This window comes from Penicillium cinerascens, assembly GCF_028974065.1.
Source record: "Penicillium cinerascens strain IBT 15544 chromosome Unknown scaffold_4_segment0_segment1, whole genome shotgun sequence".
Lineage (NCBI taxonomy): Eukaryota > Fungi > Ascomycota > Eurotiomycetes > Eurotiales > Aspergillaceae > Penicillium > Penicillium cinerascens.
Window position 1 is genome coordinate 1,966,056 of NW_026695298.1, and position 19,208 is coordinate 1,985,263.

A 19,208-nucleotide genomic window follows, 5' to 3' on the forward strand; every position below is an offset into this window, starting at 1 on the left:
CAAACCACAATTGGAGATTTATAACAGAATACCCTTCCCCTGCCATTCACCATCCCCGCAAGTTTCTCGTTTTATTCTTTTGAATTAAATTCCATGTTTTTCGAGTAAGAGCCGCGCTTTTTTGCTCGAACTCATTGATTGGAGACAAAGTGAAGTGAGATAAGCGATGAGAAATGAGGGTGGCTTTGCCTCCAGCTTACGAAATAAAAGATGTGAAAAAGACTCAGTGGATGGACTCATGATGGTGTGATGCAACCCGCGATATATTCATCTACGCAGGGTCAGTGTCCGTACACTCTCCAAAATAGCCAAGTTAGCTCCACGGGACACACAACCCAGGTTAGTTTGATAAGATCCAGCCGTCTCGGGCTAATTACCTGGATGAATTTGGAGGCAACTACACATATACTGCAAAGCAACCGGATATGGAAAATGGTACGAGTTGGGGACGAAGCCTCCGGCGCATACATGTACGTCGGAGATCAAAGTGGATCAGGGCGATCACCACGAGCCCCACCCTACGTTGGCAGTCGATCGTACGTTGTCCCTTGAGAATCGCATCATTCTCCGAAAGACGGAGCAAGGCAGCAGGCATAACGTCATCCGGCATCCCGATCTCGACAGTTATGTACGAGGTATGCTGGTTGACTTTGAGAATCAAGCCTTTGCCAACCCTGCTGTTCAACGTAGTTGGAAGACGCAGTGCTAGTCAGCATCCCAATATCGGGGGTGCTCAGACAAAGAATGCAGGGCTGGGCTAGGAAGTGCTGCCGAAGGATTCCGGTCGGCTATAGCATAGCTAAGCTGGCTTTGGCCAGTCCATCGGTCAATAGACAGGACACGGGAATAATGTCGGTGAGCAGGAAACCAAGGTGACTAGTGTAAGGGGGAGGGGAAACTACGGAGTAGGTGCCAAGGACACTGAGACACCGAAACAGCCGTATAAAGGGTCAGGTGATATTCCATTAGGTAATAGCGCGCGTGTCCCCGCACGGATCGGCTGCACGGGCAAATGAAACGCGCAGGAATCGTGGTAGCAATTAGGTAACGAGAACTCTTTTCTTCGCACTCCGGGGTACATACTGGAGGGGCATGGGACATGAGGCATGGAAATGCCAAAGGTGACATTGAGGCGTGATCCAGGTGACCCGGGCTTGGTCCTATCGGCGGCTCGGGGTTGAACCAGCCCGCCGGACACGCTTGCCCAGACCGGCGGTTTGAGTTATGTCATAGATATTCCCGGGGATAATGGCGGTTGGGGTCGCAACATAATGCGATTCTCTTAGGCTTTCGATTTGAAGTATGAACTCCGCGGGCAAACAAGCAAAGATAGATCGTTCGGAGACGGCAGTTCCCGATGACGCCATGTTTTCCGCTTGCATAACGAGAGGGTCAAATTAAAAAAAAGAACATTCAAAAAAAAAAAAAAAAAAAAAAAAGGGCAAATCGGGCTGCAGGGGTAGCTTCTAACTAACGACGAACTAAACCGACTCTGGCCGAAGACTCGCCCCCGGGTTACTTTTAAGTACTCGAGTACTTCGAACGAAATGAAGTACAGCCGCCACCATTTTGCCATTTGCCCCAATTTACTTTATACCCTCTCTCGACTCTTCGAAGCTCTTTCCAACCGAATGCGATCGGTGGACCACTCCTTTCCCCGCTAAGACAGCGCAACGCCGGGTCGGCCTTTTCCGTGACTAACAGCTTCACCAATTTTTCTTCCCCCGCCGCCCCTCAGCGCCCATTTTTAACAGCCCTAATCCGTCTTTGCCCTTCAACAACCTTCTTATTGACCGGGAAACTCTTTTTGCCTTTGTGGAATCCGGGGAAGCTGCCTATTACTCGCCAGCCTTTCAGAAATTTCTTTTTTTCGTTTCCACCCTACTCCAAAGGTACCTCCCGATTTTACAAAAAAAAGCCCGCGTGCCCTTTATAGAGGGCCCGCTCTCTATTTTCTCACACCATGGCGGCCGTCTCTCCTCCTGCTTCTCAGAAGAAGCCGATCGTCATTCGCCTCAATAGCAACTGCTGTGGCGATCATCACTCGCGAGACTCCTCGCCTTCCTCGTGCGACACCCCCGACGGCTCCAGTTCCAGGCGCCCGTCCTTTGGCTCCATCAAAGAAGACGTCGACGGTACGTGCTCTAGGCAACCTGAATTTTACGGTTACTGACATTGTCGTATCGTCCAGGCATTGCGCAGTCATTCGTGGACACCCACCACGCACCCTCCCCAAAGGAGCCGCGCAAACTGGAACTCCCCGAAATGCAGCAGACTCCGGACTTTTGCTGTCCCTGTGGAGGCTTTCTAGGCTGGAAGCAGATTCGTCTCGGTGGAAGAGGCCTGAGTCGCAGCTATAGCGATCTACGTGGGTTGGGAGGTATGCAGGCCAAGGGTTGGGCTTGGGAAACTACCGATTCCGGAAAAGAACTGAAGCCGCCCCAGGCTCCCGTGGTCGTGGAACAAGAACTGCAACCGTCGCCTGCTCCTGGTACGTCGGCTCTTGAGAAGCTGCCACCGGAGGTTCTTGGTAAGACCCGCTCGCGCGCAAATTTATGCTTGTGTACTGACCTCCGCCTCCAGATCAAATCATTTCTCACCTGGCCCTGGATGTGCCGCCCAATGGCTACACTCCGCGCAATGTTGACCTGGTCTCGTGCGTCCTGGCCTCGCGCACGTTGCATGCGGCGACCTTGAGCGTGTTGTACAGGAACATGACCTTCCCGCACTCCATTATCTTCTCGAAAGCGCTCAATCATATGTTGCAGTATCCCGCGCTCGGCACCCTGGTGCGCCGTCTGGACTTCTCGCATTTTACCTCTGTCGGTCTGGGTCGCACCAAGCAGATGAACGCCGAGATTCAGAACTTGACCTCGCGCACTCTGATGCAATGCCTCGATCTTCTGCCCAACCTGAAGGAATGTCTTCTGCAGGAGCACCTCGAGGAGGATATCAATGTGGATGTTATTCGGAAGCTGTTCATGGATCTGCCGAACCTGCGTGCTCTGGACTTCTGCGGCTGCTCCACCCAAAAGTTCTCCCAGAAGTTCACCGAGGCTCTGACTGGCGGCCCGCCTTTGCCCATGAGCATGCCCAATCTCCAGCGACTCTCGCTCCACGAATGCAGCACCATTCCGGCATCCCTATTTGACCTTCTCTTGCCGCGTTTGACCAACCTAACACACCTCGACTTGACCCACACCCAGGTCAATGACTCTGCTCTCCTTGCCATCCCCGAAACGGCTCGCATCACCCATCTGAGCGTGTCACGATGCACCCGCCTTCGTCCCTCTGTGCTAGTGGAGTTCCTGACCACTCACCCCGCCGTCCGCGATTCCCTAGTTTTCCTCAACCTCTTGACGGACCCGACCCGCTTCCGCCTCCTGGAAGAGGATGACGTGACAGCTCTACTGCCCAAGCTTCCTGGGACTATGCGCTCCCTGAATCTCGGAGGTGCAAGGGTTACTTCAGACCATGTCCCATTACTGGTTCCTCTCACCAAACATTTGGAGGAACTTGGCTTGGCCTCTGCTGATCTCTCCGTGAATGACGTGAACTCATTCTTTGCTCGCTCGCGCCGGACTGAATCTGGTGCTGAGGAGAGCCTGCCTCCCAGTACTCTCTGCTACCTTGATCTTGCCAAGGTCCCCCAGATGACCATCGGCTCGATCTTCAACACCACCTCGTGCCTCCTGCTGTCAGACCAGAGCTACCCATTGCAGGTGATCGAATTCCATGAGAAGATCATCAATCCGCTCCTCGAGCGTAGCAAGACTCAGCGAGCCTCGGTGGGCTGGACTGTGCGGGAGCTTGGCCGCCGTGGCTGGTATGTCCGTGACCCGTCATCCATGTCCAACGCGCCACTCGACGACGGCTCTCGCTCCTGGAAGATGGGTGCCAGATGGTGGGGTATGCGCAAGATCCCGATGGCCGTGGGCGACGTCGGTGGCCTCTACGGACACTACATGTTCAAAAAATGATTCTTTCCCTGGAACGGTTTTTTCTCTGGTGTTGCTTGATGGAAAAGCATCCTGATTTGCTCTTGGTTCTTTTTCTTGTTTGTTGGTGTTAATACCCTTGATCATTTTGCCTCTGCACTTACGTCTTTAGGTGGACTTTTGAGTTTTTCCGACGATTACGATATGATGATATCCGGTCTATGCATGGCGGCGCGCAACATGGCTTACGAATTTCGGCATTCTAGCTCCTGGCTTCGGGTTCGTGCTCTCTATCGCGTCTGTTTACTTGTTTTGCATAGCATTCAGGATCTCTTCAGCGTTTTTGCGTTTTATCTTGCTGCATCTGGCGTTGATATGATTAACTCGTCGTACGCATCACTCTACTCATACAATTTTTGCATAAGACATATGGCCCATACATCAGATTTAAGTAGTCTGACAATAGATAAATTGGCATTAAAGCATCTAGAACAGAAGAGAGAAATCCTGTGGTCAAAAGTATTGACACCACGCGCGGGGTCACGTGAGACATTCCAGAACAGCTGCGGCTCTGAGCTGCGTCTTTCACATTCACCCGCTGCTCCAAACACCTTAAAGGCACCGGTCTTTTCCTGCTTCACTTACCCCGGTGAGATTGGCTCATCCAGATGGGTGGTATCATTGTCGCAGCCCAGGACAGTGGAAGCTGTCTCGACACGCGACGATGGCACCTCCGAGCGGAGCAGCCTCATACAAGAAGAAAGACGGCGCCTTGACGCTGAGCCAAGATGAGGAATCACTCACCTGGAACCCGAGTACCGGTGGTGCCGCAGCTTTGACGATTCCTGTGTCCAGAATCACAAGTATGCCAGCTGTTTTGACCTGCGCCAACCGCCACTTTGCTAACGACTCGGTGATGCCTAGATTTACAGCAGACCCCCGCAACGGCTGCCAAGGTGATGCTGAAGATTTTCGCACTGGCTGCAGATGCTCCTCCGAACGGCACACCGGACACGTACACCTTCCAGTTCACAGCCGGGGCAGACGCCCGCCCTCAGGCTGATGCTATTAAAGATGCGCTTAGCGCCCGAGTTAATGCGGGAAAAGCGGGGACGCCGTCAGCGGCGACACCGACGCCTGGTGGTAGTGGAGGAGGCATTTCGGCGGCGATGGCAATCGCGAATGCTGTTTCCTCGGCCGCCGCAGCGAAGAACCCGTGGGACGACGATAACCGGCTCAAGGGCGACGTGGAGCTTCAGCAGTCACTGTTGAAGGCAGACCCTGCGTTACAAAAGATGTTCATGGAGTCTATGAAGACCAAACCGGAGAAGTTGACATCCGGCCAGTTCATGTCGCAGTTCTGGTCTACTCGACTCCATCTCCTTCGAGCGCACGCTATCGAACGCGCCCAGACCCGCGGCTCGTATAACGTCCTATCTTCACTGAAGCCGCGCGTGGAAGACAATGTGACCAGGCTGAATATCAGCAAGGAGCAAATCCAGCTTATTTTTACGCAGCACCCGCTCGTCAAACGTGTGTACGATGAGAATGTTCCCAAGCTCAGCGAGCAGCAGTTCTGGTCACGGTTCTTCCAAAGTCGACTGTTCAAAAAGCTGCGTGGCGAGCGTATCGGAGAAGCAGATGCCACTGACGCCGTTCTGGACAAGTATCTCCGAGACGAAAACCCAGATGCGAACCGCGAGACTAATGTCCCGCACTTTCTGGATATGGCTGCAAATGAAAGCCATCACAGTCAGCGCCGTGGAAATCGGCCTGATCTTGACATGCGTCCCTCTGGCGTGGACAAGGTGCCCATCATTCGCACCTTGAATAGTCTGAGTGAGAAAATCATGGCCAACGTCGCGCCCGCCGATGGGGATATGAGTGCTCCAATTGGCATGGACGAAGAGGCTTTCAAGGAGCTCCAGCTACAAGACCTTCGCGGTGACGAGGCACAGTCTCGTATCACGTTAAACATCCGCGATCAAAATCGCTTCTTCTCTCAGGCCCAGGAGGACGACCAGAACAAGGCGTTTGCCCAGCAGGACCCGGACCTGATTCTACAGAAGCTCCGCGCGGAGATTACGCAAAGTCTCCCGCTTGGTGGCAGTGCACCGCTCCAGAAGCTTGTGGACCCTGAAGACGATGAAGACGAGGAAATGGAAGATGCACCAGCCAGTCGACGCCCAGTTGGATCATCTGCAGCTCTACACGACGCATTCTCCCAGATCCTCGGTGCTGTGCGCGAGCGACGGACTCAGATGAGCGAGGCCTCGGCGTCCGACACCTTCGGTCTCTCGATAGGAATCTACGACCGATTGACACTGACACATGCGACCTCCACCGAATTTCTGCACCAGTTCTGGCAGGCATTCCTGTCAGGAAATCCGGACCGGGCCGGAGAAGTTGCGTCGCTATCGGAGTCTCTAGACCGTGCATTGGAACGCATACAGGTGGTGGCAAAAGACGCAGAAGCAGAGCGACAGGTTGAGGTAGAAAAACTCAAAAACCACGCGCGCGATGTATATCAACAGACCTCAAAAAGAATCAGGGTCAACCTGGACGCTGTGGAGGGCGGCGCCCAAATCGTGAACCAATTGCTTGGTCCCACGATACACGCCTTGCAGCAGGCCCTGGGGAAGTATAACCAGGCATTAAAGGAGGAGATGGCGAGAGAATCCGCCGGTATGGCTTTGTAGATGAGACCAAAAAGAAATGGGCGTTTATGGGAATGAACTGTACTATATCACAAATACCATTTGCTTTGATTTGAATTTATGCATTCTGAAATTAGTGTGCCCCGTACTGGGACTATTCATGGACTAATGTACATTTATAGATCAACTCGGCATGCCGAGTTCCCCAGATCGCCGACGTGCCATCTGGCCTCCCTTCACATCTCCACTCTCCAAACTCACCTTCAACAACCACCCCAAACAAACTCAATGAGCCCTCCAACAATTCCCTTCTAAAAAGCCCGGCTCGTCACCACCACCCCCCAACTGGCCTCAACATGCTCACATCCGGCCTCACCAATACCCCGCTCACCAAGTCCCTCCTTGTCTACTCCATCACGTCATCAATCGCGCTCTCCCTTTTCGACATCAAGCACCTGGCCACCATCCATGTCTCTCCACACTTCTGGCCCTACGCGCAGTTCTGGCGTGCGCTAGTCTGGCAAGTCGCCGGCTTTTCCAATTCCACCGAGGCCCTCTTCGCCGCCATGCTGGTGTATCACTTGAGAGTCGTGGAGCGCGCTTGGGGAAAACGGAAGATGGCTGTGAGTTTCCCCAAAGAACGCCCAGGAAACAGATATTAATATCTTCTAGACATTCCTTCTCACCACGCTGCCTTACACAACACTCCTTCCACCCCTCCTCCTCTCCCTCGTCGTCAGACCTCTCTCTCTAAACACCCTCAATTACCTCCCCTCCGGCCCTACGGCAACTGTCTTCGCCCTGCTGGCACAATACTACGCGACAATCCCACACACCTTCCGCTACCGCATCGGGACGACATCCCCACCCCGTGCCAATAACAGCAACAACAACAACACAAACACCCCGAAACCCGAACCAACAAGCCTCACCCTCCTCCTCTCCGACAAATCAACCACTTACCTAGTAGCTGCGCAGCTCGCGCTTTCGCAGTTTCCCGCCATGCTTATCCCATCCGTGGTGGGCTGGGTTGTCGGCGTTGCGTGGCGCGCGGAGCTCCTGCCGGGCCTCTCGCCTTCTAGCCACGGGTTCCGAGTTCCGGCTTGGTTGGTTGGCGAGAGGGAGAGACGAGGTGTTGCGAATGGTGGGAGTAGTGCGGAGCGGGAACGGTATGAGGATTTGAGGAGGAGGTTGGAGGGAGAGGTTGCGGCTTCTACTTCTGTGGATGGTGGGCAGAGACGGAGTGGGAGTGGGGAGGAGAGTAGTGGGCTCATGGAGAGATTGAGAGGTGCATTTTAAAGATTTGATGGGGGCTATGCTCCAGTTTAGTGTGAAACAATGCTCTATGTGAAACAAACAAGCTTGGATTCGTAATTGGGTTGTATCGTTCGTTGTAAATGAGTAGATATCGATATCCGGATATTCAGGAGCGGAGGTGTGATATGAGTTTCTATTCCAGATAGATTTACCGCCCGTTGCGACTCCGTCGCATATTCTCTTTGCATTCGTTGCAAAACCATTTCACTGTGTCGGGTCAGTATAGTTAAGGCATGAAAAGAGAGAGAGAGACACTCACCATTCTTCCCAGGCGGTTTGGTCAACCCCACACACGACAGGTGGAACCATTCGCGCGGACAGGCGTCATTATCGCACGCAACCATCTCGCCAAAACTGACCTGATCGCAGTAGCAGTACCGGGGCTCACCATCCTCGTCTTCGTCGTCGCCTTCATGGAGGGACTCTTCATCGGAGGGGATGGCGGGTACCGGGATTGCGGGTTTCTTCGCGTTGCGCTTGGGTGCCGGGTCGTTACTTCGCGTTGGCCGCGCGCGAGGCTGAGTTTCGGCGAATGTGGAGAGGATGGGTGTTGAGGTCTTGGAGTTTCGCCCTTTGCTTGTTTCGGACTCGTGGGAGTCAATGGGTCGCCCGTCCATGTCGTCGCGTTTGCTTCCTGCTGGTACTGATGTTCGGCTGCTTTCGTCGTAATCTCGTCCATCTGGGATAGGGACTTCGTTCTTGAGGGGTCCGTCGCGAGGTGTGGATCTGGGGTCGGAGGGTTTGACTGAAGAGAGAAAGTCTGTGTTAGATGATTATCGGAGGGTAGGGGAGTAGAGTTAACATACAGGCATTAGGTTGGCCAAGGCGATTTGAGGCTGATGATGAAGGCCGCTGTCGAGCGTTGCTGGTCTGTCCAGCATTTTGCTGAGTTCTGGAAGATTGCGGTCGTGCTGGGTTGGGCCCAGGGCTGGCGGCACCGCGCGGGGCATTGAAAGTTCCGATAAGAGGAGAAGGTGCTAATACAGGAGATCCGGCATTGGATGTGGCATTGGTCCTAGGGGATCGGTTAATTGCGCGTCATTGGAGTAGAGGGGGCGTACGTACTTTTTCCGCGCTGCAGCGGCATTGGGGTTGGGCGCGCGAGATCGCTTCTTCTCTGCACCATCCTTGGATGAAACCCGCTGGCTTCCTGCGCCGCTGACGGTGCGCTCCATGGGTGTGCCCAGATCCATTGCCGCAGGTCGTTCCACCTTCCGGCGCTTGGCTGCGGCGCTTTGATCTGCCGTTGCGTTATCTCCTCGGGATCTGGCGGTATTCGCCTTGCGAGGGGCGCGAGTATCCTCATAGTCCGCATCGACGTTCCCCCGACGTTCCTTCTTGCGCGCCAGGACAGCTTCGCGCCGTAGCTCGCTGCGACTGGCGGCTTCAGCCTCGTGCAGCGCGTGCACCAAGTCCTGTCGCTGGTTCACAGCTTCACGGCGCGGCCGCTCGTTGGTCGCGGCCTTCGCAGCACTCTTATTAGAGTAGGCCCAATGTGACAGACTACCCAGACGAGCCTCGTCGCTTATCTCACCCGCGATGTACGGGAAAACGGTATCCAGGCGGACGATTTGACGGTCCATTTCTTCATTCGCGTTGGAAATGACATGGTTCTTTTCGTCGGTAGTCATCATGAGATCGGAGAGGCTTTGCCGTACGCGATCGAAGAGGAGTCGGCGGTTTTTGCTCTCGGGCAACTCGGGAGGCTGAGAAAGCTCCTAAGTAGAGATAAGGCAATCAATACGATTTCATCCAAAACACTTTCCTGATAACAAGGTCTGCTTACCTTTGGCAAGACATCCTCCCGAATCACCCCACCGACAATGGGCGCCGGGTGGGGAGGATGAGGGACAGGTTGCGACTCAGAGGAATCCTGCAGTAACTCAAGCAAATTTTCTTCGAGCGCCCATGCCTTAGCGTCGACTTCCTTCAACAATGAATTGTGTCGGCGAAACTCGCGCGGGAGGGCGGTGATCGCATCGGTAAAATGGGTGAGGGCAGGGTAGAACCCAACAGGAACAGGGGGAGTGGAAGGAATGTCGACCGTCGAGCCTCGACCGAACCCGAAAGATGACCGACCGATAGTTTTGGAGGTTCGAGAGGGGTTGGTACGAGTTTGGCGAGCGGATTGGCGTACTCCCTGACCCTGGGGATTCATGGCTGACACCGAGACGGCCGACATGGTGTGAAGAGCAAGGTCAGGCTGGGGGTTGCACCGCTAGAAGAGCGCCGGGCGCACCTGACCCGATCGGAAGGGAAAGAAGGAAGATTAGAGAGAACAATGGTGGTGATAGGATGTTCCGTGCCACACACGTCCAACAAGAGCTCGTGCGGCAACAAAAAGACGGCGAGGGGAGGAGCAACAATCGTGAGTTTGCGTGCGGAGAAGAGCAATCGGATCAGGTGAGTTGATGCCTGTGGGGTCAGGCATGAAAGTGCTTAGTCAGGGTGTGTAGGGTGACGTCAGATCTGTCAGGTATACTTTGACTAATTCTAGTTGCCGCGACTAATATCGACCAATTCAGGTCCACCATGGCCCCTTATTAGGCCACACAAGCATACCTCAGTGCTATACTAAAATCTAACCTGTTTAGTCAATATCATAAGCCACAGGTCCTTCCCATCAGGTGGTTGGGAGGCAATAGACAGGACTGTTTGAAATGGTTAGGATCCACAAAACGCGCGCCACTCCGAGCCTGCAGATGCCCTAGATCCAACGGGCTGGTCGGCTAGGCGAAATCTCAAGAAACAAAACCTCGGGCAACGTAGCGCTTTCACGCCTGTGAAAACAAAGTTCGTGTTATGCGTTGCTAGCTGATCATAAGTGGGTTCAATACGCGAAGGTAACAGATACCGACTTATTGTTATGGAGGAGAATAAGTATATATGGTAAGTTTTTGTACACGGCCTTCCGGACACCAACTACGGATCCTAAGATGGCGACTTACAACTTTACCGTTTCTAGTTCGCTAGGCTTTATACGGACTTGAGTCTATAGAGACTTCTTCTTTGATGTGTTAGGTAAAGCGCTAATAGGGTTAGATCACTGAGCAGCTAGCCCGATTATACGATTTGTATTTAAGGTGCAGACGCTAGAAGTGGTCAACCATACCTTTTTTGCAATATTATGACCTATTACTTACCTTCATTACTTGAAATTGGACGCATGCTATTATTGATCTACAGCTTTGACTTGTATATTTATTTAACTTGAAATAGACACTCGCGGCCTGTCTCCTAGTCACAATCGTTGTTGCCTCGGGTTATGTTCTTTTCCTTATCAGCCGGACGCTATATCGGCAGTGGCAAGTAAGTACCTGATCGTCACAAAATATGAGTGTTAAATTGACCAAGGAACTCTACGATTCAGAATCATCATAGACTTTTAAAAATACCTGCTGCCGTCGCATGACACCTTGAAAAACTGAAAAAGGAAACGCCCAAGTTGTACACATCGCGATCGGACGAGAAGTCTCTTCAAAGCTTTAGTGTTTACCTCGAGAGCTTCTCCGATTCTCCAACCTCCGACCAAATCCGCCTCCTAAAAAGATGGGATGTTCTCGTTCTCGATCCTCTGCAATAGGGCATTCTCAATGCTCTCGCTGGTGAAGGCGCCGCCCCTCACACTCTCGGAAGACTTAATACTCGTAAGCTGGTTGCAACCGACAGTGGCTCGCATCGTGACGAAGTGATTCGTGCGATCAATGTGCTCACTACGACCATTGAGGACTATTTAAAGTACCCCTAGGATGCTCGCTATCTGTTCACTGGTGTCATTTTGGCGGACTGCTATAGGAATCTCTAGCCGGTTGTCTTGAATGAGGTTGTGAAATTTGTTAACAGTCTCGGTCTTAATGTCTGGATGGAGTTTGGGCCTTCTGAATACCTCAGTGAGCGCCAATGTCGTGAAATCAACTGGCTAAACATTCGCGGTGTTGTCTACCGTAATGGTACTATCCTGCTAAATAGTGATAGACGTAACTACTTTTAGATAGAGAAAATGCGAACAGTTATGAGAGTTGTCGCGGCATAGAAGCCTATTAGTGACTCCACTCTCGCGATGTGGCATATTATTTTCACACGGTCGCGTAGGGTGGATCGCGCTATGTCGTACAGTAATAGAAGTGATATCGTTGTTCCGAAAAACTTTGATTGCAACTTTGGTTCTTCTATCTCGTTGAATAAAGCCTCTTTTGTTTCTAGAGCAAACTAGTGGCCTGGTGAATGATTTTACATTGTAGGGGAGAAATAGAGACACGAACAATGGTGGTGGGATTGGTGGAAAAAACGTTAGGGATGGCACATTTTAGACAAGCGCATCTTCATTAAACCATAGGTATAGCGATGCATAGGTAAGTAAATAGGGTTCGAGGATAGATATGTCATTGAGTTAAAGTCAGCCATGCGCAAAGTGTAATAAAGTCTTTGGAAGTCGTTCAGTGGGTCTTGAGATATAACCCGGAATGCGCTGGTTCTTCACGCTTATGTTGACACTGTTCTACAATGCGCACTAACTAGACGTGTGATGCTCGTGTTCATCAAGCGGCGTCTATCTGCAATGAATTATTTACCAGGGAGCTCTGCTCATCGTTTCTCCAATTTGCTCTTCGTTCCCGAACAACTGGTAAACAAACATGTGTCGATCGCTGACCCCAAAGGGCTGGCACTACTACCCCCAGCAAACCAAATGCAAGCCCCAGAATGAGGGTGCTTTCTGAAGGTTCAGCAATACTACAAGCCCACTGAACCGAGTGCTATCGATGATGAAGATGAAGTAAGCGACCATGTCTCATGGTCAGACTCGGTCGGCCGAGATCCAGCGCTTACCACGAACTACTAAGAGCACGGAATATACCCTTTCGCTCATGTCTGACACCGTCGGCCACACATGATCCCAGTATAGATTGGGATTGGTGATATGTGAGTCACCTCCGGATACTTTGCGATTTCAAATCTGTTTTTGCAATGATATTCGCTTTTTCAGAAACCTCAGCCGTATGCGATTTTCCCTCAATGCCCGCTTCATTGCCGACTGGTATTGAAGCCGAGCTCACTGATTTAGTCTGAGTACGAGAACAAGGAATCTTGATTTTCCTTGATTTCATCTGTACATCCGACGCAGCACATGAAAATTCCATAGACCCTCTTGGCGGCAGAACCTCTCCATTCCTATCTGTCATTGGCGAAAGGTGCGTAAAGTAACGGGCCTCGGGAAGAACCGAAAGGGTCATCGGAAATTTTAAATTCTCTCTTTCCTTGATAAATCCATGACAGAGGGCCTCAAGGAACGGCCGTGGGAGCTCCTCTTGCCATCTATCAAACCTTTCGCTGGTTGACCTTCGCACCCATATATCCACTGCGAGGCAACGCAGTGGGGACTGAGGCAAGGTATGAGAATAGATATATCTGACAGTTTCGAGACTCATAAGGCCCATCGGCGAGTCGTCGGTCTTTGCGGTGCAGACCATTATCACAGAGTTCTGAAAATCTGCCATTTCAAATTTGCTGGCGAGAATCCAAAGCCGAACCAGGAAGTCCATTTTCTTACCCTGGAGCGCCTCCAGAGAATCATTACCACGATATATCCAAAGAATCAATTGGGCAAAAACCGGCGGATCATCGTCTGGGAAGCAGAGGACCTCGTCCGAAAGAGCTTGTTTAAATCGTTGCTGAAATAGGCTTTCAAAATAGGGCGAACAGGCACACAACAGCTCCAGATGGACGTCGAAGGGGACTTTCGAGACTCCCACGTCGATTTTTATAACACCGCCATTCAGGTCTCTATCAGCTTTTATCAGCATATCAGAACAAAATTGTCCGAGAGTAGCTACATACGATTCGACCAATTTGCTCCTCATCTCGATCGTTCTCGTTGAGCCCCTCTGAAAGATGATTTGGGGTTCAGACTCACGAGGATGAGTGCCGAGAATTCATTTCACAAAGGGGCCGTGGCTTCTAGTGACTACAGGAGTTAGTGCCAACAGGGGTGTTACGTGGCCAGCAATGCCACCTGATGATGAGCCAATAAACGAGCGCCAAGTTACCAAGACTCCCCTGACCTGGAAGAACACCTGCGCGCGCCGTAAAACCCCACCCTGGCGGTAATATGAAACAGAGATTCAATGATTTGGAATGTCTATGGAGACGCTAGAAATGCCACTTCTATCTATTGGGTTCGGTAGTCCATGGATATGGACCATTTCTTAGTACATCCAAGGAAGCTGAGCTTTTACGGATAACCAATTAATGATATATTATGATTAAGATACTTATATCATCCTTGGGAACCCTGCTGGTAGAAGCTAATTGCTGCCCATCCAACGGTCATGGGGCTTATGTCGTCAGGTGGGGTATCCCTAGGCGTAACACTGTGAGAACCTTTCGGGTCGGTGCGATTACCGCCCAGGCCGCTGAGCTGGCGATGATGATAGGTTACGCTCAAACACGGGTGTCTTGGCATCACCGCACAGCCCCGCTAAAGCTGTTCGATTGGCCCATTTATGCCTCGGCGATGATCTATTTTCCACCTCGGACAAACTATGGAGTCTCGGCCGGAGGCTGGTAGGGGCCGTTTAGGGACTTTGGGGCGAAAACTCCCATCGAGCAATTAAGTCACTAGCCGAATTCGAATCGACGAGGGCATGCACATCTCAACCAGAAAAAATTCATTACATCAGAGAAGCTTCGTGATTGCCTTTCAAGTGCTGAACCAAGATACCTAGTAAATACTCCAGTTCAGGCCTCAATGTATACGAAATGGCGAGTATACAGACAGTAAGTTGGACGAGATGAACGGTCACGTGTATAGCTAAACCCCAGTCTAGGACGTTGCAATGCTAGCCCATTGTGGCGTCACTGGTAGGGCGGCTGAGCGGCGTCCATCCTATCAGTTATTGCCAAGAATGTGGGCTGAGAACATTTGCCTGTACTCTGGAATGTGGGCTATGGACTGTTGCCTGTAATCTGCCTCGGAGGCGAGGTCGCATTCATAAAACCCTTTTCTTGGACGAACTGCTTGTTCCCGACTCTCAACATATCGCCAAGCCCTGATACCAGGAGCATATACTGTGTGCCAAAAAGACCCAGACAAGCATGCGGAGTCATGCAACAATGTGTCCTTCAATCATGATGAAGTTCCTGCAATGTCGAAGACATGAGCATGATATTGACTTGGCCATTTCACGTCAGATCCCAATAAGTGCCCAAGGCAATGCAGAAATTGCTATCAAACAACCGTGTCTAGGTGAAAATACAAAAACTAGCAAGACGAACTCGAAAGGAAGCCACTTTTCACACGAAAAAACGGGCTCTCGTCTAACCCCAGACCTCAAACGACAGAAAGCCAATGAAAGCAAAAGGGTCCGAGCCCCCTTGAGCAATACTCAAGGCAAGGATGCTTCATCACCGAACAAACGCAAAAAGAACCTTTCATTGTTCTCCACAAACATATCCGATCTGCAAGTCATAGGGGAAGTTTTAGAAGCGCCATTACCAGAAGATGCCGTTTTGTTCCCGGCATTTTTCGAATCCAACAGAACAAAGCGATCTCGTCAAGCGCAAGCCGAACTATCCTGGGAACCAAAGAATATCACAGTGATCAATACGGAATTCTCACGTCCAGAGACGGTGATGCTGGTACCAAGGGTCTTGACCCATAGGGCTACTGGGCAGGAGTTCTCGTCGATGCAAACGTCGAACACACAAGTACTAGTCCTTGATGCCACCTCGCAGGCAACAACATTGACAGTGGTAGCCGTTGATGAAGAAATTACTCTCTATCCCGAGCCACAGAGTAAGCGCAATGAAATTACCCCAAGTTTATTCCCCAAAAACTTGGCCCCCTCTGCGCCTACAAAAGAATTCAATATGGCCCAAGAGTCACTTTTCCAGATTATTCCGCTTGAAGTCCTCCAGCATATAATGGAAAATGATTCCCAATGCCCTGCGTGGACAAAAGAAGCTCGGAGATGTTTAATAAAGCATCATGCAAAACCAATTTCGTCACTGGTGCTCGACTTGATCAACGGAGGGACCAGTGCTCTCTTAACAGCCATTCAACGACTGATTGAATTGATCTTTTGTTCAGTTCATCGGAGAACAGCCTCAAAGAGAATTGAAGGATGGAAAGCAGATCTTCAGAAAATCTCATGTTTTCATGATTTCCAGACTGCTCTCTCGTCAAGGTCACCCCGGTTATCGGCTCTTGCCAGCTGGGTTTACCTTCTGAGGGAAGAGGCACTATCAAAAGATAGTCAAGGCTCATCTGCCCCAGCAAATCCCCAGATGAGGAGTCCAAACCTGATGTCTATAATCAATCCAATTCAGGAATTTAAGCCCTATTTTGCAAAGAATTCGACGCAAAATTTATCTGAGGAGCTTGTGAGACTTCTTCTCAAACCTCTCCAGCCAAGTGATCTCAAACATGAAGGGTCGATATACATATTTTGGCAACAACCAAACTTTGGACACCTCAAGATCGGAAGATCAGGAGACGTGCGTCGCCGCCTCAAAGAGTGGTTCAAGCAATGTAAAAAGGACATTTCAATCCATTTCCCAGACCCTGGGAATGATGGACACGATAGCCTCCTGGATTTGGCAAAGGTGCCGCATATATGTCGCGTTGAAGCCCTGGTGCACATGGAATTGATGGATTACAGACGAATAGAAGTCAAGTGCCCCGGCTGCTCCAAAACTCATAAGGAATGGTTTGAGATCTCGCCAGATTCTGCAGTACAAGTTGTGCGCAAGTGGATGGCCTGGATGCGGACACAACCGTATACGAAAAGGGTAGTAGGAGGTCAAGAGCAGTGGCTGCTCAAAGTTGAAGAAATGGAAAGGTTGACAGAGCTAATTCAGCCCTCCATCTTATCCCCAAGCTCTTCTACCAGGGCGAGCAAGGAAAGACTGGATTCTCTTCGTCCACGGCTTTCGCTTGCCAGCACAGGGCCAAAACGAAGGCAACAAAGAGGGAGGGTATCAGTTTGATAGTTCTATTAATTGTGACGTACAAGAATCTGATTTTTTCGCACATTCATAGGTGACTAAATCATAACTCGATGCGCCGGAATTGAAAACAAAGCACAGAAGAAGATCAGTTGATCCAGAAGCCCTTCAGCTACCGTCTGAGTCGCAATACGCTGCCCTTCCTATTGTAGATAATGGTGTATTCAGATAGTAGCCCTATCAGACATTATAAAATATTAAATTCAGCTGTCCTGGCATTTCATGACAAAACTCAAGATATCTTGTTTCCAATGGGCATCATGCCGCGAGTACTTTCATTAGTAGAAAGTGCTTTATGCTTTACCTATTGTAGAGTGCAATTTAAATATGATATTTGAAGCACGAGGGGAATCTGAAGATGCGTACCTCTTTTGTATCATGAGGAATACCCTTAAGAAAAATCAAAGGCCAGGAAAGAATCCGGTGAGGGGTCCCGAAATTGCAACTGACCGAGGTGGCATATCGATTGTCGCAGTTATGAGTCAACGTGATATATCGTACTCCTAGTCGATGATACGTTCTCAGGACGCTTACACTGTCGGCGATCTGATGCAATCCCTCAATTCCGATCAAACTGGCAATTCGTCCGGATCGGAAGACTTCCCATACCTCGTCAGCTGTGCGGGCTAGGCTGAGGATATGCGGATACTTCTCGATCATGGAATGGATGAGGTCGATTTGCTGAAGTGTTTCGATGACCACGAGGTCGGAGCGTGTAGCATCATCTCCGGGCTTCGCACTATGAACAGGAATCCCCAGTAGTGTTAATGGAATCAACAATATAGAGGGTCTTACGGAACGGAAACTCCTACCAAGGAATAAACGCACTCCAGAATTGACCACCGACATGACCCTCTCTTAGCCGGATGAAGTCTGTCTGTCCGATAGGCAAAGTATCGAGATCAAAACCCTCTTTTTCGAAGTTGTTCTGATAGAGTCCTCTTATAATAAAGGGGAAATCATTGTGGCCGTCTGGTTGATTCTTAGTGCTGAAGGCTGTCTGTTTTCGGAAGCGACAGACCGATAAGGGGGGTTTTGGCCATTAAGCTGTGGCTCTCTGAAGGTAGTCCACCATATTCCAACCTGCTTTGTACTGCTAGAATAAGTGATTAGATTATCTTTGGGGTGACATTTTTAGGTTCATATGAAGTCGCAGGTCAAATTTTCGGGGGCCGTAACTCGGTCCGAGCAAGTTTGCTGGAAATTTACGGAGCGATTCGGATTTGTAGGTTAGATCAGTTCTAATATCAATTTGACTATACTATCATCTCCATCCTATAGGGCATGCTGATGATATATTACCAAGCCGTTCGTCCTTCATAAATGATCACCTCGCCATGCCCCGCGTTCCAAATCCTCGCATGAACCTGGTCATGCCAAAGCCACATAAGATAATAGACTATCACGATTAACTTCCCCAGCCACAAAGGAGAATGCCCACGATCATTTACGATAATTTTGGTTGTTTTTGCGAGTACTCGAATAACCCGTCTCCAAACGGCCAGGAAAAGCAAGGCCCCCACGGCCTGGAACCTTGATGTATTATCGGACTGGGTTGGGTAAAAGGGAAGAGACTCGAGATACTTCCGATAGCTGATCGGAAGGCTATTTTCTCTGCATCCGTCAAGAAGAAGTCCCTAGCAATAGCAGTCAGCAATGAAATGGAGCCGATCCACTTCCAAACTTGCACTGGCTCATATAGACATCACATACCATATACCGTTCACTTGGTCCTCTATTTGGCCTCCATGGATATTTTGCCTTCAAAGTCTGTGCCATAACGGGTTTTTGGGTTGTACGACTCACTCCATCAGACTGTACCTCCAAGATGTATGCTTCGACGCTGATTTCATCGTAACCAACTCCAGAACCTTCCGACCGGACTAGTTGGAGATAGTCCTCTCGCCGGAGCTGATACAAGACTCCGTGGACTGGCGGTATGGACGATTTTTCTGATGACGAAGGCAGCAGGGCAATACTGGCAAACGAAGGCTCCGTATAAGGAATGTCGAAAATGTCAAAGGTGAGGATGTGCGTTGGTACCACGCCGATCTTGATAGAAAGAGGGATGATACCACGGTTGATCATGACAGACGATTTCATGTTTGATCCATAGCCGAAGTACCAGACGCTGGCAGCCATTTTGAGAGCTATTCAATATGAGATAATGGACCTTTGGCAACCTCTACCATGCGATAAAATGCCCTGAAAGCATGGCCTTCATTAATCGAGATGAATTCTTTTAATCCGTAGTTGTGAAGTCCACTATGGTTGAAATGCATGCGATTGGCCC

The 19,208-nt window shown here is 50.5% G+C and overlaps 5 protein-coding genes across 5 annotated transcripts; 3 read left to right on the forward strand and 2 right to left on the reverse strand.

Annotated features, from left to right (window-relative positions):
* Positions 1 to 1,963: 1,963 nt before the first annotated feature.
* Positions 1,964 to 3,980, forward strand: N7498_009837 (Leucine Rich Repeat domain protein; the record flags this gene model as incomplete). The annotated part of the gene is made up of 3 exons (XM_058456893.1): positions 1,964 to 2,135; positions 2,192 to 2,530; positions 2,584 to 3,980. The coding sequence occupies 3 exons, from the start codon at positions 1,964 to 1,966 to the stop codon at positions 3,978 to 3,980; spliced, it is 1,908 nt and encodes a 635-aa protein (XP_058303792.1).
* Positions 3,981 to 4,662: 682 nt separating this feature from the next.
* Positions 4,663 to 6,637, forward strand: N7498_009838 (TFIIH subunit TFB1 family protein; the record flags this gene model as incomplete). Its single annotated transcript, XM_058456894.1, has 2 exons — positions 4,663 to 4,801; positions 4,863 to 6,637. 2 exons carry the CDS (start codon positions 4,663 to 4,665, stop codon positions 6,635 to 6,637), a joined length of 1,914 nt encoding a protein of 637 aa, XP_058303793.1.
* A 314-nt stretch (positions 6,638 to 6,951) lies between these two features.
* On the forward strand, positions 6,952 to 7,894 carry dscB (the record flags this gene model as incomplete). Its single annotated transcript, XM_058456895.1, has 2 exons — positions 6,952 to 7,218; positions 7,268 to 7,894. 2 exons carry the CDS (start codon positions 6,952 to 6,954, stop codon positions 7,892 to 7,894), a joined length of 894 nt encoding a protein of 297 aa, XP_058303794.1.
* A 166-nt stretch (positions 7,895 to 8,060) lies between these two features.
* On the reverse strand, positions 8,061 to 10,094 carry N7498_009840 (putative PHD finger domain protein (Ing1); the record flags this gene model as incomplete). The annotated part of the gene is made up of 5 exons (XM_058456896.1): positions 8,061 to 8,119; positions 8,172 to 8,657; positions 8,719 to 8,927; positions 8,978 to 9,630; positions 9,699 to 10,094. 5 exons carry the CDS (start codon positions 10,092 to 10,094, stop codon positions 8,061 to 8,063), a joined length of 1,803 nt encoding a protein of 600 aa, XP_058303795.1.
* A 6,859-nt stretch (positions 10,095 to 16,953) lies between these two features.
* N7498_009841 (gamma-glutamylcyclotransferase family protein) lies at positions 16,954 to 19,057 on the reverse strand (the record flags this gene model as incomplete). Its single annotated transcript, XM_058456897.1, has 4 exons — positions 16,954 to 17,058; positions 17,450 to 17,654; positions 17,728 to 17,915; positions 18,722 to 19,057. The coding sequence occupies 4 exons, from the start codon at positions 19,055 to 19,057 to the stop codon at positions 16,954 to 16,956; spliced, it is 834 nt and encodes a 277-aa protein (XP_058303796.1).
* Between the last annotated feature and the right edge of the window lie 151 nt (positions 19,058 to 19,208).